The sequence below is a fragment of the Ctenocephalides felis genome, unplaced genomic scaffold (genome assembly GCF_003426905.1).
Source record: "Ctenocephalides felis isolate EL2017-DRISC unplaced genomic scaffold, ASM342690v1 CF-g0.4_SCAFFOLD_01492, whole genome shotgun sequence".
Taxonomy (NCBI): Eukaryota; Metazoa; Arthropoda; class Insecta; order Siphonaptera; family Pulicidae; genus Ctenocephalides; species Ctenocephalides felis.
In genome coordinates this window covers 3646453-3674371 of record NW_020537646.1, presented here as the reverse complement: position 1 = coordinate 3674371, position 27919 = coordinate 3646453, and the positions used below count along the sequence as shown (strand labels likewise).

Sequence of the window (27919 nt, the reverse complement as noted above, 5' to 3'; positions counted from 1 at the left end):
TTGTTATATGATATAATTTTATACTGCATTTTTTATTGAACATAAGTGGTAGTTCACAAACTTTTGTACTCAATTACAAAGTTTTACGAATCATAGAAGCTTTTCAAGAATTTATTAAAAAAAAATTATGCACTCTGACTACTTGGAATTTTATCAATGTATCCGCATGCCATATTCTTACATTTTATTAATTTAATACAGGTTTTAATATTCATAAACATCTTTAAATAATTAAAAATTCAAATAGATGCCGGTTATGAATGAATCATGAGATGATTCATTACCACGTAGAAATATAATCACAGTATTCTTATATTGAATTTAAGATTTATATTTTAACAAATCGTTGCCATAATTCGATAAAAAGGATGTTTTATCATATAAATTTTACAACAGAAACTGAAATTGCATTTATGGTGTTATTATTACCTCCGAGGCGAGAGTCAATATGCGCTTGGGACATTTACCTCGCTAATTACAATATTTTGCAAGAGATTTGTTGCTAATTTGTTGTGATTTGTCAAAGCTTGTTATTTAAAAAATTGTCGTTAATATGTCTAGAAACTTAGTAGTGCAAAGTTTAGCAATGCGTATCTAGTATTTTGCAAGTCTGTGGCTTAATTAGAAAATAATTTTTACTCGCCGCGCACTGATGGAGAGTTGGCGGTGAGTTCAAGGTAGTTTCCTATTCACTTCTTAGTAAAAAAAGTGAAGGACGTTCTTACATAAGTACTATATAATGATAACATACCTATTCACTTATTCACACATACATACAGATTTTTTCATATTTATATACATATGATTATACATGTAGTATTAGCTTATAATATTAGTTAATATACCATAACTTATAAATAGCTACCGTTCACAATGAAAAGGACTACTACTGGGTACTGTTGTAATTTTTTTTTTTGAATGACTTAAAATTACATTACTACTGGGTATCGTTGTAATTTTTTTTTTTTTTTTAAATGTTTAAATATTTCAGATCATTTATCCATATATCATCGTTTAAATTAGTTTGTTCAAATATCTAATATTATTTGCTATTTATATTTTCTCAATTAAGAGCAATTATCTTTTCAAAAAAATTCAATATAATTTTTTAATTGTTTCTTATATAGTTAGTTTTTACTGATCCAGTAGTTTTTCAGAAATTAACTAATTTGATAGATACTACTTTTGGGTTGTAATCATACGAACTGAAATTTATTTATTCTCCTTTTTTTATTTTGGCTTGGTTAGAGCATTTATCCTGCTTCAATATAACGATATAATTTTTTGTTTATCTGCAATTATATTTGAAATTATTATTTTTTAATAGGAATAAAAGCTTCAAAGCATTAAAAAAATAACGTAAAGATTTCGTACAATTAATAACTAAGTACATTATCTTTATTATTAATAATATATTTTATAATCCTCCTTTAATTTGTTTATATTCTCTGATGATGACCTAAAATTATATGTTGATACGTAGAGAAATATAAATATTCTCTAAAATATATTTAATAATGTTAATTATCATAAATAATTATTAAGGTCATTGTTCTAAAATTAGATTTTATGTTGACAAGCTTCGTAATAAAGCAAAAAACCTGATGATTAAATCTAATTGTAAATCATTATAATTAATTCTTCATATTATCTATGCTTCCTGAATTGATACTGATTTTATATATATATATATATTTGTTATTATTATAAAAAATAACATAACACATAATACTCTGCTAAATTATGAATATATTAACAAAACTAAACAAAATCTACTGAAAGAATAAATTCAAAATTTTTAAATACAATATTTTTTAATATACCTGATATCTGAGAAAATGTTTGGTACTTTAAAAGCAAGAATAATTAGCGTTATATTCTATTTAATTCTTTATATTTTCTGTTGTAGACAACATGATACCAGGTAGTATTGATATACATTTTTACTAGATCAAAAATATGTTTTCAAATCAAAATAATCCTTTCCAAAAATTGCTAATTCAAAATTAAAAATTTGTGATCATGTAAACAAGATATTCACATTTTAGCTGAAAATTGGTATCTTTCTTTTTTTAATTCTTTATATTTTGTGTTGCGGACAACATGATATCAAGCAAGCAGTAATGAAATAAATATAAAATAAATTTTGTTGTCAGATAGTTGGCAATTCTGCTATCAATTAATAAAAAAGTGCAATAATTTGTTTGGCAAATAGATGAGCAAAACATTGGATTGCCCTAGAAAAGGCTCTAAAAAAGTTCATCACATCATAGAGCTTTTAAGTTCTGTTAGATACTCTTATATTTGAAATATTTCAGTAAAGTTGCATTTAATAATAGATCAATTGTACCCGGGAACAGATCAGAATAGAGTTATTATTTTAGAATTTTTATTTATAAGCAATAAGTGGTATTTATCAACTTCATGGTTACTATGTACTATCACTTCAGGTTTTAGCCTTGTCATTCTTGTAATACTATCCTGATTTGTCACTACAATTCTTCTCTATAATAAATCGATTAAAAATATTCAATTAAAATCAACCCACAATAACTATCTTACATTTACCTACAAATGTTTTACTAAGTATATTAATTAAATTTTAAATACCTCTGCATATATTTATTTATATGCAGTTATGCACATGCACGCATTTCGCATAGTCTATGTGTCAAACAAACACAAACAAACACGTATGATGTAATTTATTCACATAAACACATAATACAAGTACACATTTATAAACAGGTCAGTGTATATACACATATTTTGCCCACATATGAAAGATAGACACATGTGCAATATACTTTTACTTTTGAGACACAGTGGAGGAATTCGAGGCGTTCATTGAAACCACAATCGTTTCGATTGCATAAATTATTGAATCGGAGGAAATAAATAAATGATTGATATTTGATTATCTTCTACATGGAATTTGAGAAATTTAGTAAATATATTCTATGTCACACATCGACACCAATATTTGTACAAAATTGTAATTTTTTTGTTTCTAAGAAAATTTGTGTGTAAACAATATAATATTTATTATTATTGAATTTTTTATAAATTTTATTTATTATTACAGCTAATCATGACTTTAGTATTTTTATTAATTTTTGAGAGCATTTAGTATCATTATACAAAAAATTTGTTTTTCTGCACATACTAGTTCTTAGATTTTATTTAAATTTACCTATTTTATCTAAAATCTAAATTTCATAATCTTCTCTATTTTTTATTTTTATTTTTTTTGCCAATCAAAACTTTAAGTTTAATAATACAAAATTGATGAGGTTTATAAAAACTATAAGTTAAACCTAAATACAAAAATATAAATAAAAATAATAAACAGAATATTAACAAAGTAAAATTACCCTTCTCTATGGAATTGCATTCAGAGTATTTTAGTAAGCAATTTATTCATTTTGACTAGATATCAATATGTATACAGATTTATTAATATAAAATTAATAACGAGAAAATGCCAGCTACAATAATCAAAATATATCATTTTATTTTTTTTATTTAAATTAATTATGAAAATTTTAATTAAATTATTTATTTAAATTAACTATGAAAAATTTAGTATTATTTATATAATTTTTAATACATTCATAATATCATAATATTTTAATATAAATCTTGTTTTTCCTTATAGATATAATATTTTTGGCCATATATGTTGATATATAATTTTTCATTTTTATAGTTGATAATCTTCTATTAATCTTGTGAAAAACTTAAATTTCAAGCCAAATTTAATAGTTTTAATATAAATATTTTTTCTTTAATATATACTCAATATTTTTTGTTTTTAGATTTAGTTTTTAAACAACCATTTATGAACCATTGTTGAATAAAAAAATAGAAATATTATTAAATTTTATACGTATCATAGCATTAATATTTATAGAAACTTTTCAATTTAAAATTAAATCACTTCTAGGAATATTACTTAAAATTTTATGTTTCTAAGAAAATCTATGGACAATTAAAATGAGTCACTTTATATATTTTTAAATTATATTTACTTAAATAAATAAGAGTATTTTAAGACAATTATATACAAATATATTCAGATATAAAAATATTTTATATTTTTTTGCACATTTTTGTTCTAGGATTTAGTTTTTATGCAAAGATTTTTATCAATATCTGATACTCTTCTCTATTAAACCTAATTCAAAGAAATTTAACACAAACCATTTTTTTCAATACATAATTACTTATAATATGTTGTTTTATATTGTTTATTCCCACATATATAAAATCCCATAAAATATTTATATTTCTAAGAAAATTTATGATTTATCAAAAAGCCATTTAATGCATTCTTTTCATATATTCTTTTAATTACAAACATTTTTTTTATTAGTTTATGAATTATAAAATATTAAACTAATATTTATTCATATTAAATAATGATTCTATTCAAAATTACTAATTTTCAATTATTTTTAACTTTTGCAAATATTATCAAAGAAAATATGTAAATTTGTAGGGCATGAAACAAAAGTCCAAAAATAAAATTTTAAGAAAGAAAGTTAATTTCTATGTACTGTTGTTATTATATAAATACAAATATGGTAATTGAAGGTATATTTACATAAATTATCTATTTGTTCATTAGTTAGTACCTTCTAGTCATTTTTAATCTGGGACAAGCAGAACCTTCCGTATTTATGTAGGTTATGTAGGCCTATATTCTGGTCCCAGAAATTAGGCAAACTGATATTTTATTTATTTAAACTAAAATTTTATATAAATGTAAAATTTAAAAAATACACTAGCCACATTGCAGAAATTTTATTAATAAAATTAAATTATTTTTTTACTTATGGATTTAAAATAAAATTACTATGCTCATTCAAAATTTCTCTTTTAATTACACCCAGGCCTCGCTATACGGCCGCTCTTTATACGGCCTTTCGCTATAACGGCCCCCTTTAATTAAGGAACGTTTTCGATATACGGCCTAAAATGTTTTGCTATAACGGCTTTTTTAACTTCGCATAGTGCAAGTTACAGTAATCGCAAAAAAATCGAAAATAAAAATTTTTATATATCTTTACGTTTCAAAGTTTCAAACTCGTTTCAATTCGTTTTGGAAAAACTATCATATCAAGAATGCTGTTGAGAACATTAGTGAATCTCGGAAGAAATTGAAATCGACAACAATGAACCATGTTTGGAAAAAAAATATGGCCAGAATGTATAAAAACTACCGATGCAGAAGTTAATTTCCTTTCTAAAGTTAGACAAAACATTTTGGATTTAGCACATTATCTCGGTTTTGAAGATTTAAACGAATCTGATGTGCTGGATCTACTTGCAGCTGATAGGGAACCCCTTTCATATGAGGAACTCATTCAGTTGCAAGCAGAGCCGGCAATTGATGAAGAAGATACAGAAACCTGTTGTATCCAAACAGCTAACATCAAAAATCATGTCGAGCGCTTTTTCATATTTGAACAAGGGAATAAATCACTAAAGAAAGAAATAGACAAGAAGGCGAGACAAACAACTTTAGACAAGTTTTTTAAACCACCAGCGCAAAATGATGGTGACAGTGATCTGTAGGTTTTAGTTGTTTCATTTTTATTTGGAAATTATGTAGTGTTTTTGAAGTTTTTTATTTTATGTAAAATTTATGTTCTTGTTAAATATGTTTATAATTTAAACAAAATAAAAAAATAAAATGCATTTTGAATTATAAACCATATTATATATTTATTAAATTTGGAACCGATCCCATTGAATTTGTATGAATACGTATTAGAATAATTGATTCGTTATACGGCTTTTCGCTTTACGGCCAAGTTTTGCGGAACGTATCTAGGCCGTAAAGCGAGGCCCCAGTGTATTCTGACTTTAGTTACTTTGTAGTCATTTACAATCAATAGCAGAATATATATTTTGTTTCATAAAACTTTTTATAATATTTGTATTAAATGCTGTGTATTAAGAGATTTTTAGAAATCTTCTCGTGTAAATTTAATTTTGCTTGTTGGCACGTTTATTGGAAATTAACAAGTAACTATTATACACACATGTGCGTCTTTGGTATTTAAAATAAATTAAGAATAAGCCGTCAAGATTTCTATATGCACAAGTCTCAAAGTAAATAACTTTCTAATACTAATATGACTTATTTTATTATTTATTTAAATGTCACATACTCTGTTCCTGGTGTACCGTTAAAATTACTCCGGTACATTAACAAATTTGATGGAAAATTAATTTATGATGAAGACATTAAATTTTATTCGATCCGGCGAATTTCTAAATCAAAACGATGTGATATAATCATACTGAACTTTCTTCAGTAGTATAAGTTTTATCGATGAAATTATAAAATGAAATCGAAAGTATTTCAATAATTCGTATAAATTTATAAATATATATAATAAATTTATTGCGTAATTTTTAATGATGCAAAAAATTCCATTAAAATTATATATATATATATATATATATATTTAAAAAATATATATTTCATTATCTGTACTAATAACAATGGATGAATCTTTTATATGATGTTTTAATTATTAAACATTTATTCAAAGTAATTTACTACAAACGGAAATCATATACAAGATTTTATTAAATGCGCAGAAAAATATTTCTCAAGATCATTTCTGTATATATATATATATATATATATATATATATATATATATATATATATATATATATCCACAGTTTTTGAACAAGTTATTTAAATTAGATAAATGTTATTGCTATGTATGTACCATCTTATATAAATATTCTCATTTTTTATCCAAATGAAAAATAATTCTATTTTTTTTTATTAGGATAGAATAAATCTGAAAATCATTCATATGACTTGAGACTTAATTTTTTGTTCTAATAGTTATGATAAGAATAATATTAGAATCCAAAATTTTATACTGAGATTCTTTTGGATTTTTGTTTCCACAGTTAAAATCATAAACCTAGATTAATAGTTTGATTTTATATACAGCTTTTAAAAATATCTAAATCAGTAAACAAAAAATATACATCATCACTACCTTAATGCAAAATTAAACTAGTGAATGTTTTTATAATCTTTTTTAAGAACAAATGGTTTTTACAATGTAGCATAAGGAAATTATGAAGTAAATAAATTAATACAATAAGTCTTTTAAGTAAATCTTTTTTTCTACTTTTGAGTTCATAAAAAAATCCATAAATATCAAATGATTATTTTTAAATTTTAAGTAATACAAAGACCATATTTACTCATCATTGTTACAAGAATGAATTTTCATGAAAAAAAATATCTTGATAATTTTTTATATTAAAACCTTTGTGAAATTCTCAGAGTTACAGAGATCCTTTTTTATTCAATCATAAACCTGAATTAATAATATAATTTTATCTCAGATTCTAAGAAAATTAATACAAAATATATCACAACCATTTTACTATAGAAAAAAGTTAGTAAAATTATTATTTTCTAAAATCTAACGTAAGGAAATTATGATAAAAAATAAATTATTACAATAAATCTTTAAAGTAATTTTTTTTGTACTTCTTAGTACAGAAAAAAATCACATAAATATAAATATCATAATTAGGTATAAAAAATGTTTGGTATAGAGATACAAAAATCATTTTTTTGTTCATGATTATTACAAGTAAAAATTTTCATATTTTAATCACTTTTTATAATTGAACATTTACAAAATCTTAAATTTTTTGTTAATATATACTACAGCTATTGTGCAATATTATTAACTTGTCTTTTTTTAAATTTTTTACATCACAATTGTATTATGTCACAATTTTAAGTTATATTATTAAAAAAAATGGTTAATTACTAATATCTTATAATTATAATCTGTAATCATACCAGATTTAGGTTTAAGAATCAAAAATTGACTGGATTTGCCATTTTAATGGTTGCAATAAACCCTAAATTTTGAGAAGAAATATGAGGAAACATATCATATTGATTAATATACATTCATTCTTTGTATATTTTTGGTCAATTTTTGGTTTAGGAAAAACGATCTTGAATTCTAAGTTAATCTATCATCTATCAATTACCTACATATAGTACCTACATGTCACTCACCTTAATAAATGTAATTAATTCTGGTTTCCTATGCCTCATAATTATCACTTTCCGCATAAACGTTCACAAAAAGTGCTTTTATACTTTTTTACAAATAAATTCCGCAATTAGTGAAGAATTTTGTCTTATTCTACCATAAATTAGAATGTAGCTTTCTACCAAAGGTCGTCGTTACTTTTACCTACTTGACATTGGACCAGTTAGTGAATGTTCTTGAATTAATCATCGGAAAGAACTCGCCAATGGATTATTAATCATTCAATTTTACTCACCTGTAATAACTAATTCTTTGTTTGTTACCTTGATAATAATATTTTTTAGTGTTAATTGTTTTATGCGCACTTAACATGCAAAGCAATTATGTTGTATTTGACTAACGAATGTGTTTACTATATGTTTTTAATAAGTTTAAAATGATCTTCACATTTCACTTAAATTTTTTATGGTAATACAAGGACTCTGTGGAGGTTGTTGGGAATTAAAACGTGATTGCTCTAGTTTATTGAATATTAATCTATTGGAAATCATATTGCTTAATTGGAATTAGATCATTTCGATCCTTCAGTGAATCAAAGTACATTTTACAACTTTTTGCCTGAAAATCTGATTTGCCAACTTTATCTAAGTTTCAAAACATTCAGAATTATTTGACATCAAAATTGGAAAAAGTATTTGTGTATTAATGTGATCTTTAATATGAATGTCTTTGAATTTTCTTGCTCCCAGGGACTTAAATGCTTCCACATTGATAAAAAAAATTCTCTGAAAGTTTTAGATCCTAATATTAACTTTAAGATATTCCGCACTCCTAATGCTAAGCAGTTTCTTTAGAATTAGCTGCGAAATGCAAAACCATTTATACAAATTTTGGTAAAAAATCCTGAACCGGGTTTGAAAAATTTGTTAGAAAAAACTGTTCAAAATCATGCTGATTATAAAAATATTTTTTGGTGATTTTGATAAAACTTTGATGATATATTGCAGTCCTACAAAAATTCTAAATCTGTTAGTACTGCGATTTACAGTCTGCAAAAACTTTGTAATACATTGTAGAATTATCTTATTATTATATTATTAGTTACCCATTGTAGAGTTATCTCTATCCTACAGTGTAAATCTGAAAATGTCAATAATTATTTCCCAAGTTGAACATTAGTTTTGTTCTAGGATTGTACAACAATCGTAAAAGGTAAACTAAAATATCTAGGTTATGATAAATGATAACCGAGAGTCAGAGAGCGATAAGCATGAACCAACTTTTGTAATATAATAATTCACAAACATAATAATAGAGAAACCTGCAGCCGGCTATTTCGAAAAATATAATTGTTAAGACTTATTGTTAATAATTACATGAATAATTACATTTGGTGACACCGGGATGCAATTTTCCTTTTCTTATTAATTATAAAACTAGCGGTATATACAAAAAGGAATGAAAGTAAATTTTATTTGAATTTTGCATGTTTTAGTTTGAGAGACCAAGAATAGTTTATATAGGTAGTCTCATATTACAAGTTGAAGATGACGGACATGCACACTTTTGTTTACTTGGTCAGGGGGACAACAAAATGCGGGGGGGGGGGGTGTAACAGGTGGTAGTTTACATGATCAATAGGAACAAAAAATATTTTAAATATCATTAAGTAGGAGTCTATTAATTACGCGAGGTATTTAGGAGGAGGGGGGTTGACAAAAATTTACGAAATATTACGTGGGGGAGGGAGGGGTGGTTAAATATCACGTGTGTTTTTTTTTAATCCAAAAATTTTCAAAAAAGAATCGAAAATTTTACAATTCTTTCTCGTAACTGAAAATGCTCATGTTTTTGGTGAGGGAGGGGGACAATTTTGAATATCACTACGTATCATCAAGGGGGAGGGATGTCCAAGAATCCTTAAAAAATTGATCACGTGATTAATGGACGCGCTCTAAGATCCTTTTGAGAAACGCCTGTTTCTAGTTACCCCTGTTACAAATAGCCCCGAGCTTTTTTACTCATTTTTGCAAAATGAAATTTTTCTTCCAAACGTTAACATACATTGATAATCATGACTTATTCATACAGAAATTTTTAAATTTTAATATCCAACTTGAATTTTATTTATATCAATTGTTTATATTGTTTGGTTAGTCATTGAAATTTTTAATCATATATTTTTTATTATTGTATTCATGAGATCTATAAGTCTTGGATCTTATATTTTGTACATTGAAAGTTACCAATTTTTATGATTACTTATTAACTTCCCGTAGGGTAAGTTATTGTAATGGGCCGAAAATCGGAATTGAAAATTTTTACATTTCTCGACGTTTTGAAGGTTTCTGAACGTTTTGGCATACCTCAGAAAAAATGGATGTGTGTGTGTGTGTGTGTGAGTGTGTATGTATGTATGGATACAAATTTTCGCCCACGTTTTCGGGCGTACGGATTAACCGATTTGAATGGTTCAAAAAACATTCGATTCCTATTGATAGAGAAAAAAACTGATTAGTTTTTGGCAAAGGCAGGTCCAGCCGTTTCGGAGATAAGGAGCAAAGAGTGCAGAAAATAGAAATCGAATTTTTGAGAGAACGGAGTATCCGATTTGAATGATCTAAAAAAACATTCAATTAGTAATGATTGGGAGAAATGTTTATTAGTTTTTGGCAAAGGCAGGCCCAGCCATTTTGAAGATACGAAGCTAAATATGTAAAAAATGGCAATTTTTGAGAGAACTAAGCGTCCGATTTAATTGATTCAAAAAACTTTTTGCTTGTCTTAACGAAATAATTGATTTTGGAAAAAAAATTGTTCCTTTTTTTTTTAGTTTTTTGTATATCGAAAAATATTTCATATTTAATTTTTAATTCTGACTATAGTACTAATATACTTTACAAATAATTTCAACTCTGCAATTCAGTTTATATAATTCTTATAAATATTAGACAATTTTACAATATTTATAATAATCTATTTGAAAACATTCAGTATTCCACGAACATTTCATTACGGTACGGGAAGTTCCAGCAATTTGCCTTAAGGCACGATGCCATAATTGCCTCAAGACAGAATTCCACTTACAGCTAGTTTATTATTTTTTTATAAAACTACACTAATCAATAATTAACCCAATTAACCTATAGTTAACCATGTGAAAATTTACTAATAAATACTATTTTTTAAAAGAAATTTTCCAATGTTACGTACATTAGAGCGTTCTGAATTTCTTTTTAACATTTTTGAAAACATTTGAAATTTTTTGAAAAACTTAAAAAAATCGACTTTTTGATAATTTTGATTTCTAAGAAGAGAGAAAAAAATTAGCTATTTAATACTATTTTTAAAAATACATTTTTTAAAGCACGTAATTAGAGAGTTTGAATTTTTTTAACAATTTTGAAAACATTTGAAAAGTAGAGTTTAAATATAAAATAATTATTTGAAAACATTTGTCATCATTTTGTCATTCCATTTGCATAACAGAGCGACCTTATTCAAAACATAACATAATTTAATTAAACTTAGTAATTATTGTGTAGATTAATGCGATTATTTTCTATAATTACATTATATTAGCGAATGTATATAACTTTGATGTATGCTCGTCAACACATAATACCTTCTGTTTTAATTTTATTGTATATGCAATAATATTCCCACTTAATGTTCGCATAATAGTTGAGAAAACTACTAACCGCGATGACAATAACGAATAAAATGACCTCTAAAAATATTTTTACAAATAATTATGTCTTCATTCTCATGTTTTATTTTTATTAGCACACACGCAGGTACAGAAATTTTAATAATTATACATTTACTAGAAGAATATAATTGTTATATAATGGTTAGAGCTATAGGACATCAATTAAAGGTTCTAGGTTCGATACCCTCGGACAGCCTGATTTTAATCGGTTGGAAATATTGATAGTAACATGTTTGCTAGTAAAAATAGCATTTTTCCCGACATCAATGAGAAATTCATCAATATTACAGAAATTGTAAAAATAAAAATTATTCACATAGAGATAGGACAACTATTTGGGTCACCATCTCCATCACCATCTACAAGCCAACTCTTAGAAAATACGTAATATAAAATAAAATTTAAATACATTCAGTAGAAGCATAATGAAATGAATTTAATAAAAATAAATAAAGCAAAGTTTTGAATTAAAATATATATTTACAAAAATCTAAATGTACTGCATTTTTCCATCTTAGTCGTTTTCTTGGATGTCTTTTAGTTTTATCATTTTTGTTGTTGTCTTAATGACCTTGAGAAGAGCTCCAAGGCCTTCAGAAATAAAGTGGTATATTATTATTTTCATTACTTGTACAATAAAATACTGTAGCACTGTAGGCTTTGTAATTATATTTTATGTGTTTCATAAGACAATTGCCGGAACGGAAGCTCATCTATTCATATTAAAGTTCCATAACTAATTATTGCACTTTATGGATTTATTTTTGCAAAAAGACCTTTGGTTTAAAAAAATGAGGAACTGCAGCTAAAACAAGATAACTCTAGTTATTTAGATAGTTTGAATCTGGGTAGAAGATCTAATCCAATTGTGCAATTATTCTGAATGATAAAAATGATGAGAAAAATAGAAGTAGTAGTAATGGTAAATCTTGGTTGAAGATTCAAAATATTATCTCTAAATGGTAATAGTTAGTAAATGTAGTTAATTATATGATGAACTGAAGGTTAATAGTTTTTTTTTCATTTTTTTACCGATGGACAAATCGTCATCATTATTTGGCTTTCTCCTTCATTTACCCATGCTATTCCTAGGACCGACCAGATTTATTAAATTAATCATTTTATTTAATAATCTATATAATATAATAATAAATAATTTGAATCATCATACTACGTGTCGATGTAATAAAAAAATTATTTTATTTGATTATCTGATGTAATTACTGAGTAGAATTTTCGCATACTTCCATTACTGGTTTTTACCTGTCGTTATTATTGATACGAATACTTCACCAAAATCATTCGATATGTTGCTTGAATTGAACTTTCACGAAAGTATACGACATGTAAAATAATTTCAAAGAGAAATTTTTCAAGTGTTTTGTGGACCACATACTTCAAAAATTAATGATTTTGCCAAAGTGTTATGAAATTGAAATTGCATCGCAAATGTAATCGTCAGAGAATATAACGACGTTAAAAATATTTAGGCAAATGTAATTTTTTTATATAGAGGTTGTATGTTTCCATATAAAAGTGGCTGTACTGATGGATGGAAATACCTCATTGAGTCATTTTTGTCTTTTTTCTTATTCCTTTTATTTCAACTGCTATGTATGTAGAGAACAAAATATCATGTGAGCTTCTAGACTTCGTGATTTGCAACTCGAACATTAGCATGTGTCTACATAACTGCAGGCCCTAGGAAGGATATGCACATATATGGTCTTCGTGCAAAATGCCAAAAACAAAAGGAACAAACAATAACCGCGTTTGTTATGATTGTGTAGGCAGGTCAACATGCCGACATCGGCTCGGCACGCTATGGCAACTAGAATTCCCAGTAAGAAAGAACCAGTAGGGATGGTAAAGTAATAGATCGATATATCGATATTGGAAATTATGACATTTTCACTAATTATTTGCAGACCAAATTTGTAATATGGTTGTTTGATACTTCAACAAGTCTACTACGACGACACATAGTAAAATTGATAAATTTAACTTGCCATCATAAAGTCTGATCAATCTCCAGTGAAGTCTCCAATTTCTTCTCCAATGTTAAAATTTTTATCGATTTACATATAACATTTATTATTGGCTTCATCAAATAAAACATGAATTTGATTTGTCGATATGATTATCGATAATTTTAAATTTTTATTTACTTCTGTCGATTATAGTTCCCACCATCAACCCTGCAACTCAGCCCATTTCAGGGTAAGCTCGAGGCGTTGTTCGTTATTTCTCTACAACGCCGACTGGGAAGGTAAACAGATCGTTCTGTTGCCTGTAATACAAAGACATTATGGTAACACATGATTTCTCAAACTTTGGAATAATAAAATTCAACATCTAATAATATAAAGAAAGGGAGAACATTCTAACGTTCTAACGTTCTAACTCTTTTAATTTAATGACGACCAAGATGAAAATCTCAAAATTTTAAAAAATATTGTCTGGTTCATTAAGTTATTTACTAGAAAAGTTCTAAACATAATCGTTAACAATAATTCTATCAAGAGCTGAAAATTCAAAAAAACACAAAAGTTACAAGTATTTTCAAATACCATTATCAGAAATATGTGAAGATTCTAATGTCTTGTCTTGATCAACTAGTTGCTTTTCACAGAATGTATAAATTTTGAAAGCTTTGGTAGAAATTCAAATTGGATGGCAGAATAGATACAGAGAATATATTTCTATCATACAAAGTATTTCAAATTTAAACGGTATGAAATTTGAAAGTAATCTCTATATCATATATCAGACCACATTTTTTATTTTAATACCACATAGTAACTTTTTACATAGTATCCTATTATTTTCCAATTTATTTCATGATTTACCACCATAATTATTTTTAATCATTTTTATTAAAATTTTAATAAATTATACTTCAAAATTAAAAATACAATTTATATAGAATAATAGAATAAAAATAGTAGAATAAAATAATATGTGTTGAAGTCTTCTATCATCAAATTATATACTATATGAAATTTCTATTTATTTTATAATTATTAATATAAAATAAATAGAAATTTCTATGAAATTTATAAATTTCTATGATATAAATATACTCTATGAAATTTCTGTTGTAGAATACATTACGTATTTGTGCATAGCAAAGCATTTTATTATTAGCTGGTAAAGCTATTGAAGATTTACATTTATTATCAATTTTTTAGTTATTTTAATTAAATAGCAACGTTAATAGTTGTTGTTTTTATAATTTTTTTTAATAATAAATATTTTACATCTTGAATTAATTATTTGTTGACCAATTAGTTACTATTACAAAAAAGTCAAATATTTCTGGAAGAAATGAAAAGCCTAAAAGTATTGTTATATTAGCTCAAGAAGAATAATTATCACTTTCAAACCGTTCATAGATTTACATATATAAATCAACATACTGTTTTTGTACGTTGACGTTTTCGATTATCAGATAATATATCACTTGATAATTTTATAAAGTGCAATTCAATCAATTTTTGATTTTCAATCATTGTATATTCGTGAATCTGTAAGCACTTTTAATTTATCTGGTAAAGCTGTAGAAGAAAATAATTTCATTACAAATCTTTTATAGTGTTACATACATAAATCAAATCATAGTCTCTGAATTGTGTAGATCGCTATTATTATTATCATAAAATTTATAGCGTCATTTAATTTCTCGAATATTCTATTCAACAACTAGGAAAGGTTACGTAAAGGATAACTGACCATTTCCAGCTCCTTAAGCTTTCTTGGGTTTTTGCTATAGGAATAGAAGATTGTGATATTATCTAGAATAATAAAAAATAATTATATAGGTATAAAACAAAGTCTAAAAAAATAATAATAAATTCTTTAGAAAAATCGTAAACTTCAATCACACATTCAAAACTTGTTCCATGAGTCATTTATCGCTCAGGTGTTTCTGTTGTCAAACGTGAAGTGTTCTAGGATATTTTAAGTTTGCTTATAGCTTTGTGTTTTATTGCGATTTCTTTGTGTACTGGAATAATATAACATATCGCCAAGACATGCGAAAAGCACGTTCATCCACAACGGTCGAGGAACGCCAGAGGAGAAAATAAAACAAAATACCACTTCTTAAATTCTCTTCAGTTGCTCCGAGTTTAGCCTTCGAGTCTTCCAAAGCAAAAGCGCACAACTCGACGAATGTTTAGACCACTGGACATGTTTCAAATAAATATGATTTACAATTACTTGTGGTCGGAAAGAATTACCTTTTGTTTTATTCACATGCTTTGTTCAACGTAAAGTTCGTATTGGATAAAATATTGCAACGCGACTGCAGGTTGCAATGGTAAAACAAGTTTATGATGAATCATAATTTCATAAATTTCAAAAATAATATTCTAATTCAATTGATAATTAAACAAAAGTATAATCAAATAGTCAAAATTTATTCTTTTTTAATGAAGTTATCAAATTGACTTAACCTGCATTGCAATTTAATTTTTTATTTAATTTTAATTACAAATAGCCATATAAAATATCTCATCATCTCATCAGACTCTGGGGTGCTTTTACACCAAAGATGAATTTCTCTAAAAATATTGACGAAATATAAAAAATCTGATGGTTTCAGATCTATCGTCATCATTACACTTGTTTATGATTCTTTTGTCACTGTTAGTTAAGTTGAAAAAAAGTTAATTTTTATTATTAAATATGTATAAATTTATAGGCATTTTATTTGAATTTTTATTATAATTTATATCCGTCACATTTTTATAAGTGTATCACTAGGTTATCAATTAATTGGTTTTCGAATTCAGTCCCTTTTACAGTTACTTAATTATACAGTACCTGGAATAGCAGGTGATACTTACAGACAAGGTGTTTTAAAATGAAACAAGTTATTCTTTAATTCTCTGGTAAACTGATATCAACTAGCGAAAGTTGTTATGTAAAATGATCACGATTATTTTTATAGAAATTTATTGAATAGACAGCCAACCATCGGTTCGTGATAGTAAATTGAAATAGGTATAAATAAAAAAACAAGCATAAACTTGTCTTGAATGAATGGTAATATTTATTAAACAGGAGACATATGTTATTATAAAACATTTATGTATTATTGTAAAACATTTATGCATTCCAAATAAACTATTATTTCTTGAAACATAGACACTATTCAAAACATATGGTAAATATTTGCAGAAAATATGCATAAATATTACTTAAGTACGAAAAATTTCTCATACTTAATGCAAATGTATTTTGTGTAAATATTCTTTCTGCTTGTACAGAAATTTTTGTATGATGACTTGTAACGAAATTGCACGTGTGAAGTGATTATTGAATATTCATTATTTGCTTATTTAAATTTTTTCTTCATTTGCTAAATGATATTTGCGAACAAAAAAGTTGGTGTAAGTTTATGAAAATGATTCACGATTATTGTACATGAAATGTTTTCTTTTTAATAATGAGGAATATTTACAAAAGTTTTCATTTTATAAATTTTTATTTCCAGGTCCAGTAATCATCTGGTTGCCGAATTAAACCAGTACGACTATGGAGGAGAGCAATAGTGCTCCAGATCCTGTGGCATCCAAGCAACCAAACCAATATTACCACATTAACGAAGTCACATTATCAATAAACGGAGCTTCTGAGGTAATCAGTGGACCTACTGTACAAAACAATAATAGGCCACCCATACCCTCCAGTCCTCCGCCGATTTACCACAACGAAATAACGTTACCCAGCGTTGAAAATACCCCAGTGAAACAAACCTCTCCAACAAAACCAGTGGAAAATAAACAAAAGCCAGTGGAAAACAAACAAAAGCCAGGGGTAGATGTTAAACAACCAAAAGCAGTAGAAAAATTACCAAAGGCAACTGATGTGCCTACACCTAAACCAAGGACAATGAATGATCCTAAAAGTCACGACGCAACCGATAGTAGCGGCGGTCTGGACAATCCTAGTTTCGAGCCTGATTCTAACAAACGCACCTCCTCCTTTGGCCGACCAACTCCAGTGACCAATGGTCATGCTAAAGAAAAAGAAGTTATGAAGAATGGTGAACTCAATGCCGGTGCTAATTTAAAATCCCCTATAAAAAGTAATGGTGATACAGAAATGCACCAAGCCGTCAATTTAGAATTGGTCAACATGGACCCACATAGAAACGGATTGCCCGTAAAGAAGGAGACTGAAGTAGATATAGGTGATCCTTATGATGAGTATTTTGTGCCAGTCAACGAACATAGGAAGTACATGAGGTAAATGATTTTTATTATTTTCTTATTATTTTCGTTGTTTTTGTTGTATGTTATGTGAATGTTATAGTGTGACATTCGCGGAACCTCGTACAGCCACGTCGGGCGTAAATGCCCGCGGATTGTCAGTTAACGAACCCACCCACGGCCTGTTAGACTACCAGCAATGGATCCGCGGTTCTAGGTATCCGATCATTATAATTCCGCTCGTCGGATTTGGTACTGGATGAGATCATTTCAAATTTTAATGTTCAAAAAAAAGAAAGATTTAAAGGTTTTTGCTATATACCTTTTTCGGGAATAGACATAACAAATTTAGAGAACCCAAACGGAGTTAGTTGCTTGGAACTTAACTCCATGTTCGACTCGTCGTCAGAAAATTGAAATAAAATTTTATAAGTGATTTGTTATAAGTTTTTTTATATATTTACATATTCATTGTTTATTTTTTAAAATTGTATTCTATTTTATACGACAAAATAATTAATTAATTTAAATAATTTAATTAACTATGCATTTTTAACATGAAAAACATCAGGGATTATCTCGGCGTTCAAATACATGCATTTTTTTTTTAGAAAATTGTATTAAAGCTTTAATTGTGATTTGTTAAATGTAATGATCATTGCAATAATCGTTAAACATTTTTTTCAATATTTGAAATATAAAAAAATAGAAATTAAATTAAATTTAAATTAGGTTTAATTAAATTTTATGTTGAAAATCGTCATCAGATAATTACAATAAAAATTAAATTGTGATTTGTTATAGATTTTGCATATCGGGTAGTTTTTATGTATTTAAACATTCTTAATTTAATTATCTGCACAGTTTTGCAAAATTGTTTAGATTTTACAAATGCAACATTTTGAAATCAAAAATAATGGAAATTAAACTGTTCATGCTTATATTAATTTTTTCGTAAGAAAATCGTAACATTTTTTTTCTACATTTATACACTTTTCACATTTTTTGCACTTTTATTCTATGTCAATTTGATAAAAATATGTAATAAATTATATATAAACGTAACAAAAACATAAGTAATTATTAGACTATATATTTTTATAAAGAATTATTATCATTAATTCTATAAAGAATTTCAGAACTAAACTAAATAGTTTTTTTAGTGTTTAGAATGGAAATTAAAAAAACTGATTTTTATGAGTTGCTTTCCATAACGATTCTTAATGAGAGTTAGCCATAAATGTAATAATATTAAATCTAACTTAATATTTTACAAAAAATAATACATTTGGTACCAGATCCGATTATGTTGGTGGATTCGGGCAAACACAGACATAAAATCAACATTATATACAATCTAAAATTACTTCAGTCTTCATTTCAACAAATTTTGTAGAGCTATTGGATTTTAATCAGAAGTTCCAGGTTCAATAGCCAACTTGGACAGTCTGATGTCAAGCAGTAGTAATATCTATTTCTAGAAAATAGCCCATGTCTGGAATTGCTGCATCTATAAAAAAATCTATAGAATTTCAAAAATTTTAAGAATAAATTCGATAATTAAAAACGACGTTGTTTAAGAAGTTAGCACAGCAGCTCATAGATCTCGTTAAGTTGTGATTGCTGTTAATAAAAAAAAGCACATTTTGGCCGTTATATGTTGATTTTATGATTACATCCCTGTAAATAAAACATTTTTCCTGGTGTCACAAATTTTTCCTATGTAAGTCAATTAATTAATACAATTATCACCACGTACAGGATGATTGTGTTATTTTAATTTGCTTCTAATGGTCGTGGGTTGTTCTTTTGTTTGTACATAATTGTCAACTTTACACCCTTCCGCTTCACATAACATTGCGATGGTAACTGGTTAGACGGTGTTAGGATGGATCACCATACTATATATTCTTATTTAATGGTCTGCCTTAAGACGTGTAATTCTGTAAATCAAAACTTGTTTTTGCAGAGGTGAGAAACTGTATGTGACAATGGATAAGAGAACAAAAAGTCGATGGCGGAAGATCTTATGCTGGTCGTTCGGGTTGGCACTGTTGTTTTGCGCTATTCTGATTGCCATATTAGCTGCAAGTGAGTATAGTAAATGGAAAAAGATTTTTTTATTCAAATATTAATAATATACCTATATAGCAGTACATACACACTCTCAAAACCGATATTTAGCCGATTAATTTAAATATCTAAGTGTGGTGTTAATATATTTTTCACATATTAAATATATTTTATATTTAACTTTTTTCATATTTTGTAAATGTGCAATTAATCCAATGTGCACAATTTGTAATTATTATTAATGGTATTTAATGTAATTTTTACATTTTTTCTGCAGCTGGAGTAATATTAACGAACGATGCAACGCCCATTGAAACGACAAGCACAGAATCAAGAGGTTTCAACGATGTGAAGACGGCAAGTGCTTTTGGAGCAGGAGGAACAGGAGGTACAATAAGTACTCCGCCGCCGCCTTTGCCCACTGTCCCTCATATGCCTCCGACAACTGACATGTCAAAATATGTTCAATACGGTACTTATCTCAAATTTATTGTAGTTTTTAATATTATTATGAAGATAACATAACAACATCTCTCTCCTTATTCAGTGCCAAATGCTCTGCAAGGAACTTTAGTCTTAGATAATACACAATTCAGAGATGAATTCAACAATCCTAATAGCACTGAATTCCAAAAACTTGCATCTCAACTTGAAGCTGAACTCATGAAATCATTATTCGATCAAAGGACATTAAATTATGGAACGCACAACATAAGTTTGAAAGTGATTGATTTCAAGTAAGTTCAAAATATATTACCTATATATTACTAAATTATAATGTACTAAATGTTATAATATTACACTATTTTTTCCCAGGCCCGGTTCAGTTGTTGTGACCTATCGAGTTTCATGGGTTGAAAAATCATCTAACAAGCCTGCTCCAATTGATGAAAATTCAATGATGGATAAAATTAAGCGAAAATTAAATGAAAACAATGGGTACATAAGTAACTACCACGTGGCTGCAGAAAAAGTCGAAGTAAGTCGTGTTCCTGACAAATGTGTTATCGATAATAACGGCTGCGCAATGGGTTGTCAATACGAATACTCTTCTGGAGACTTTAGATGTATGTGCCCACAAGGCGAGGTTTTATCGGCAGATGGTAAAACGTGCACTCGAGGGTACGCAAATCATGATGATGTTAGTAATGTTAATATGGACCATGACCATAGTCATCACGATCATCATGACCACAATTACCCTCATCATGATGAAGCCCAAATGACGTCATCAACTACGGAATATTACAATGTGGAACGTCATGCAAATATTCCATTCACAGTTCAAGCCGATAATGAACCTAAAGCAGAGCCTGAACCAAGCGCAGAGCCGGAACCCAGTGCAGAACCAGAACCCAGTGCAGAACCTGAACCTAGTGCTGGACCAGAACCTAATGCAGAACCAGAACCAAGTGCAGAGCCAGAAACAAAACCAGAACCAGCTTCTGAACCCAAGGCTGAGCCTGAGCCAACAACCGAAAAGATGTTGCAAGCTTATCCTACCTCCGATCCTCGATCATTTGATAGAAATAACCAAGGTGATCCTAACAGAGTACATTTCCACGTTTATTCAAATGTTTATGATGACACAATTGATGAAAGCGAAGAACCCAAGGTAGCAGAACCGCCATCAGATGAAGAAGCTCAGCAAGATCAAGTGCATTTTCATAACTATGCAATGATGGAAAGTGAATTTTCTAATAAATATCCTGTACCCCAAACGACACCAGAACCAAGTGTTGAACCTGAACCGACTTCAGAACCCGAATCGGATTTGAAACTATCGGCTGAACACGAAGCGAAACCAGAACCTGAACCAACGTCAGAACCTCAGTCTGAGCCTGAACCGACTTCAGAACCAAAATCTGAGCCTGAACCGACGTCAGAACCAAAATCTGAGCCTGAACCGGCATCAGAACCAAAATCTGAGCCTGAACCGACATCAGAACCAAAATCTGAGCCTGAACCGACATCCGAACCTAAGTCGGAGCCTGAACCAACATCAGAACCTAAGCCAGAGCCTGAACTGATTTCAGAACCTAAGTCTGAACCAACATCAGAACCTAAATCTGAGCCTGAACCGACATCCGAACCTAAATCTGAGCCTGAGCCGACATCAGAACCTAAACCTGAGCCTGAACCGACATCAGAGCCTAAATCTGAGCCTGAACCGACATCCGAACCCAAGTCTGAGCCTGAACCGACATCAGAACCCAAGTCTGAGCCTGAACCGACATCAGAACCCAAGTCTGAGCCTGAACCGACATCAGAACCCAAGTCTGAGCCTGAACCGACATCAGAACCCAAGTCTGAGCCTGAACCGACATCAGAACCCAAGCCTGAGCATGAATCAATGTCAGAACCTGAGTCTGAGCCTAAACTAACATCAGAAATCAATCCGACGTCGGAACCTGAACCAACATCAGAACCAAAGTCTGAGCCTGAACCGACCTCAGAACCTAAGTCTGAGCCTGAACCAACATCAGAACCTGAACCAACATCAGAACATAAGTTAGAACCTGAAACGAAATCTGAATCGGATCCTACCTCTGTACCAGTTGTTGAACATAGCACTGATTCAGAAACAAAAACAGAAAAGTCTAAAATTTCTGAAAACGAATCTGAATCTAAATTGGAGGTTGAAAATACAGATGGGTTCAAATTAGAATCAGTCTCTACGGCTAAACATGAAGACGAATCAGAATCTTCAACAACTAATATGATAGATGCTACTGAAAAAAACACATCTCATGTTGTATTGTCAATGAAAGATGTCCATGGCATCAATAGTTCTATTCCGGTATTCAGTGTGTCAAATGACACTCCTAAAACAGATAGTAATGCCACAGAAGAACATAAGGATAATGTGGTTATTTTCCAACCAGTTTCAGAAGATAAAAATGAAACAGATAGCTCTAGATATTTTGTATTCATTCCATCATCTAATATGGATAACCAATTAGCTAATAATAATAATTCAGAATCAACAACAACAAAAATAGAAACTCACGTAAGTTATGATGAATCTATAAGAACCATTCACGATTTTTCGGAAAATGTGCTGCCCTTAGATACTCAAGGTTATTCCGTTGTAGAAGATGTGAATGAAGATCCTAATACCGAGCCACCTAATGCTATTTATACCATAAGCCCTAAAAATCAAAATTTTATTGGCTCTAGTCAAGAAACTACTTCTGGTCCATACTTTAGTGATCAGTCTTTCAGTGGGGATGATAATAGTAAATCGTACGAAAAGGGTATCAAAATCATAGAAATTCTACCTGAATCGCCCGTAAAAGAATATAACGCTGGATATAATAAAAATGAGGCCACGACAGTAGTTTATAGTTCTGATCATACTGTTCCAACATCAACACCAAAAGTATATTCCGTTTACAGCGTACAGGCACATGGCGACTATACAGGAATTAATGATTTAACTACGCCTATTCTCGATACGCATGGAAGTTCTGATACAACGACTCAAAAATCTACAAATGAAGAATCCGACAAAATTCAAATTGGAACTACTTATACTGTGCATGCAGACTCCCATAACGATATAATTACAAACACAAATAACACTGAAGAACCATCTCATAATAAAAGCGAAATTAACACAGATATACCAGCACTAGCAGAAAATATGTCTCCTTTTTTGCCAGAAGTTGAAAATAATGCTGCATTAATCAATATTTTACATAAAGGTCACGATCTTGATCTAAATGAAACGGATTTTTCTAGTGAACCCAAAGATATTAATGTTAAAGAAAATTCGACGGTTGGCGTTGAACATTTCAACCATAACTTGAGATCCGGAATGAACGAAACTTTCAGTGAACCTATTCTACCGGTTGTTCCATTAAATCAAGATATGAATAATTTAAAAGACGACGAGATAACGAAACTATTCAATGACGTAATTTCTGGCAGAAATTTTCAACCTATAGAACCTATTGAACCTGAATATGAGTCGCATACTATGGTGTATGATGCGCAAACAGAATCAGCTATGAAAGAAATAGCATTTAATATATCTGAAATAAAATCTGTTGAAAATCAATTCGCTGATCAAACAACTGTGATGCCAGAAGTGGAAGTGGAGAAGCAAGTAAGCAATATGGATGATTCCAAAGTTGAATCTGAAAATGCCGGTTTTCAAAACACACCAACAGTAAATACAGTATATGAACAATCTACGATATCTGCAGTGGAATCTACTTCGGTTAAAAATGTTAATCAATATCAAGTTTTTGAAAACGTAGAAGAAAATGAAGATACCCATAGTACATCGGATATTCATACGTTGAGACATACGACTACTGTTATGAAAAATTATAATGAAGATCTAGATGCAAGCTCTGATGTAAAATTCACCACCCAACTACCGAATTCTGCTGAAAATATAATTACGACACTTCCGTCCCTAATTCAATTTCTAAGCAACAACTCGCCTACAACTATAAAATCTATGGAAGTTGCTGCTACGGAAAGCATTCAAGAATCATCAACAGCTACATCTTTTGATAACGATGAAAAGATTGCATCTATTAACAACACCAGCACAACAGAAAATCCAGCATCTCCGGTACAAGAAGATAATTTCTTAAGTGTTTTACCATTAAACAGCCAGCCTTCAAGAAATGAAGATTATTTGAATAAAAAGATTGAGAAAACGTTACTTGAAGAAGCTGATTTAAACGACATAGATGATCACAATAAAAAATTCTCAAATGATCAGAAGTTATTAGATCATTCGGCAGCTACAACTACAAAAAACACGGAAAACGAAAATTTAACACAGAACCATTTTTTATCCAATGAGTCGTTCCTTAACATCTCAGGAACGACGTTAAACAAAATGGGGGATTTAATAATAAATAGCGAAAACAAGATTGATGATGCATCAAGATTATCCACATGCTTACCTGGGCAATTTGAATGTTCAAATAGTTCAGCAATTAAATACAGTAGCAGCTGCATCAAATCTGATAAAAGGTAATATTAAACTCTTCTAATTAATTAAAGTATTTTATTTTAGTGACCATTAACAATTTATCATTATCAAAAAATATTAAATAGAACAATAATTGTTGTTTTTATGGTCCTAATTTAATTTTAATTATCCCAAATATTTTGTATCTTTGTTTGATTTCGTAAAAATATCTCGTATATTTTAATAAAGATGCGATGGAGTAATTGACTGCTTAGATGGCTCCGATGAGCTCGGGTGTATAGAATCAGGCTGTGAATATCATTTCCAATGCCGCAATGGTGCTTGCTTGTCCAGGCATTTGGTTTGTGACGGTTTGGTCAACTGTGCAGATGGAAGCGATGAAATCGATTGCGGTGAGTTATCGGCCCCAAGTATTTAATTTTTGATACACAATAATATAAAAAAATATATAATTCTACCATTCAGATCACTGGCAATGCGGTAAACATGAGATGTCCTGTGGAACCGGCAGTAGTTGCGTTCCTCTAAGCAGGCGATGTGATGGTCGTCAGGATTGTTCCTCCGGCTTAGACGAATCGAATTGTCCAGGACCGTGCGCTTCTGACCAGTTCCAGTGCGTGCAGCAGGGTAAATGTATACCCATCACATGGAGGTGCGATGGCCAGGTCGATTGCGAAGGCGATGAGGACGAACTTGCATGCGGTAAATTACTTTATTTTAAGCATAAAAAATAATGCGTTAACGATTTTTAAAATTATTTGTTTCTGCGATCTGCGATATTTAAAGTAAACTTTACCGATTTTTCTCATTTTTTCAATTAATTATCTATGTCTACCAAGTTTTTCGCAATCATATGGTATATATCTCGATGATTTTTTACTAAGATAAGTAATCTATTATCAGATTGTCCAGAAGAAAGCTTTCGATGTGAGACCGGAGGCGGTTGCGTAACATCTGACAAAAAATGTGATGGTCTTTATGACTGCGCCGATAGATCCGATGAATGGGGCTGCATTGCATTAAAAGCAAATAATTCGGAAACATCTAATGAAACAGTCTCAAATATTTTGAGATTGTCCAACGTCGGAGCTAAATGGTTACCGGTTTGTGCAATTGGCTGGAATGAAAACGCTTCATTGTTGGTTTGCCAAGAACTTGGTTTTGCTAAAAGCCTAAATACAGAGACTGTTGCTAACACTGATGATTATAATGAGTTTTATGTGATTTCACATAAGCCTATCTCTCTGAATCAAAAATTAATGGCTCAAGTTCAAGCAACTGATAAATGCGATGATGGCTTGATTTCAGTGACTTGTGAGGAATACTGTAAGTACAAAGTTTTTGTAACACCATCACAGTAAATATTATGTTTTTAAACCAAAATATCTTTCGCTTTAGCTTGTGGAAACAATGCTCCTTTACCTAAAGATGGAATTTCAAGTAGAATAGTAGGAGGTGAAGAAAGTATTCGCGAGCAGTGGCCCAGTGTTGCCTTACTTTTTAATGAGGCAGGCCAAAAGTGTACTTCTACTATAAGTACGTAATTGTATATGTACCTACATTAATCGTGTTAAATTGAATATTATTAATTAAAATAAAATAAAAATTAATAATCGATTTTATAACATCTAGTTTCTCCAAAATGGGTGATATCTAGTCTAAGTTGTTTGGGTGATTCTGTCACTCAGAACTATTCTGACTGGCAACTCTTTGCCGGCGGAGCGCAATTCCAATTAACAGATGATCACAGCAAGAGTGGTGAATTATCTCAAATTCGAAGAATTAAAAGTATGATTCCTTATCCACAGGTAATATATACAAATTTTAGTTTAGTTAACTTCTACTAGAATATAGTTTATAATATTCTTTATTGTCAGGCAAAATATAAACAATTCATGTTTGACGGTGATGTTGTTTTACTGGAGCTTTCTGAGTCACTAAGTTTTGGTTCAACCATCAATACTGCTTGTTTGGCTAGTGATAGTCTCGCACCAAGAGAAATTTGTGTCACTGTTGGTTGGGGTTTGCAAAATACTGTTGAAGGTAGTGTTACATATAATGTAATCATACCTTATTTATATGAAAACATGCATAATAAAAAATTTTTTAGGTAATAATGTAAGTTCTCAAGTTTTACATTATCTTCCTGTACCTACAATAGAGTCAGCATTTTGCAATTCAAGTCGTCATTTTAACGGACTTCTACCTGCTGGTGCCATATGCGCTGGCTACACAGGAAGCCAAAAAACTCCTTGTTATGTGAGTATTTACTATTAAATCACGTGTAATAAATAATGTGAGCTGATTATCGATTCATTTTGTTATAGAATGATGAAGCCGCACCTTTAATGTGCTTTTCTGATGAAAGGCATGCTTGGGGACTGCAGGGTACTTTGAGTTATCATGGGAATTGTGGACAAAGTCCTCATCCTGCTGTATTTTCTTTATTCACAACATCAACTTTAAAATGGATTGAAAATACAGTAGGAAATAATTTAATGCTTAGACAATTAACTAATGTTGTCTAGTTGGCTTTTTTAAAAAATAGGAAGTGATTACAATTAAGGAGAAAGTAATATGTGCATAAAATTTGACCATGAGGATTAAATACTCTATTTGTCGTCTACTAAAAGCCATATCATTTCCCGTTTCTAGGTTATACTACTTATATATATATATATATATATATATATATATATATATATAAATTAATTATTTTACCTGTACAGTAATTACATATGTAACAATAAATTTTGTTAGTTCCAAATCATATTTTCAACATTAAATTAGAAAATGAATTATGAATGATATTATATAAAAGATATTATGTTAAGATGTGTGTAAAAATATTTGAGTTGTATAAATGTGCGTATTAACAATAAGCAGTATTTTTAAAATG

At 29.1% G+C, this 27919-nt stretch overlaps 1 protein-coding gene across 1 annotated transcript in view; it reads left to right on the top strand.

The window, feature by feature from the left end:
* LOC113369933 overlaps nucleotides 1-27585 on the top strand; it is a 38786-nt gene extending 11201 nt beyond the window's left edge. Inside the window, exons 2-14 of the mRNA XM_026610559.1 lie at nucleotides 17273-18026; nucleotides 19960-20081; nucleotides 20341-20535; nucleotides 20611-20800; nucleotides 20880-25061; nucleotides 25249-25412; nucleotides 25486-25722; nucleotides 25924-26346; nucleotides 26419-26556; nucleotides 26653-26828; nucleotides 26898-27063; nucleotides 27131-27279; nucleotides 27348-27585. Coding sequence (XP_026466344.1) covers nucleotides 17314-18026; nucleotides 19960-20081; nucleotides 20341-20535; nucleotides 20611-20800; nucleotides 20880-25061; nucleotides 25249-25412; nucleotides 25486-25722; nucleotides 25924-26346; nucleotides 26419-26556; nucleotides 26653-26828; nucleotides 26898-27063; nucleotides 27131-27279; nucleotides 27348-27548 — 7056 coding nt within the window. The 5' untranslated portion in view covers nucleotides 17273-17313 and the 3' untranslated portion in view covers nucleotides 27549-27585. The remainder of the gene's footprint in view (nucleotides 1-17272; nucleotides 18027-19959; nucleotides 20082-20340; nucleotides 20536-20610; nucleotides 20801-20879; nucleotides 25062-25248; nucleotides 25413-25485; nucleotides 25723-25923; nucleotides 26347-26418; nucleotides 26557-26652; nucleotides 26829-26897; nucleotides 27064-27130; nucleotides 27280-27347) is intronic.
* The last annotated feature ends 334 nt before the right edge of the window (nucleotides 27586-27919 follow it).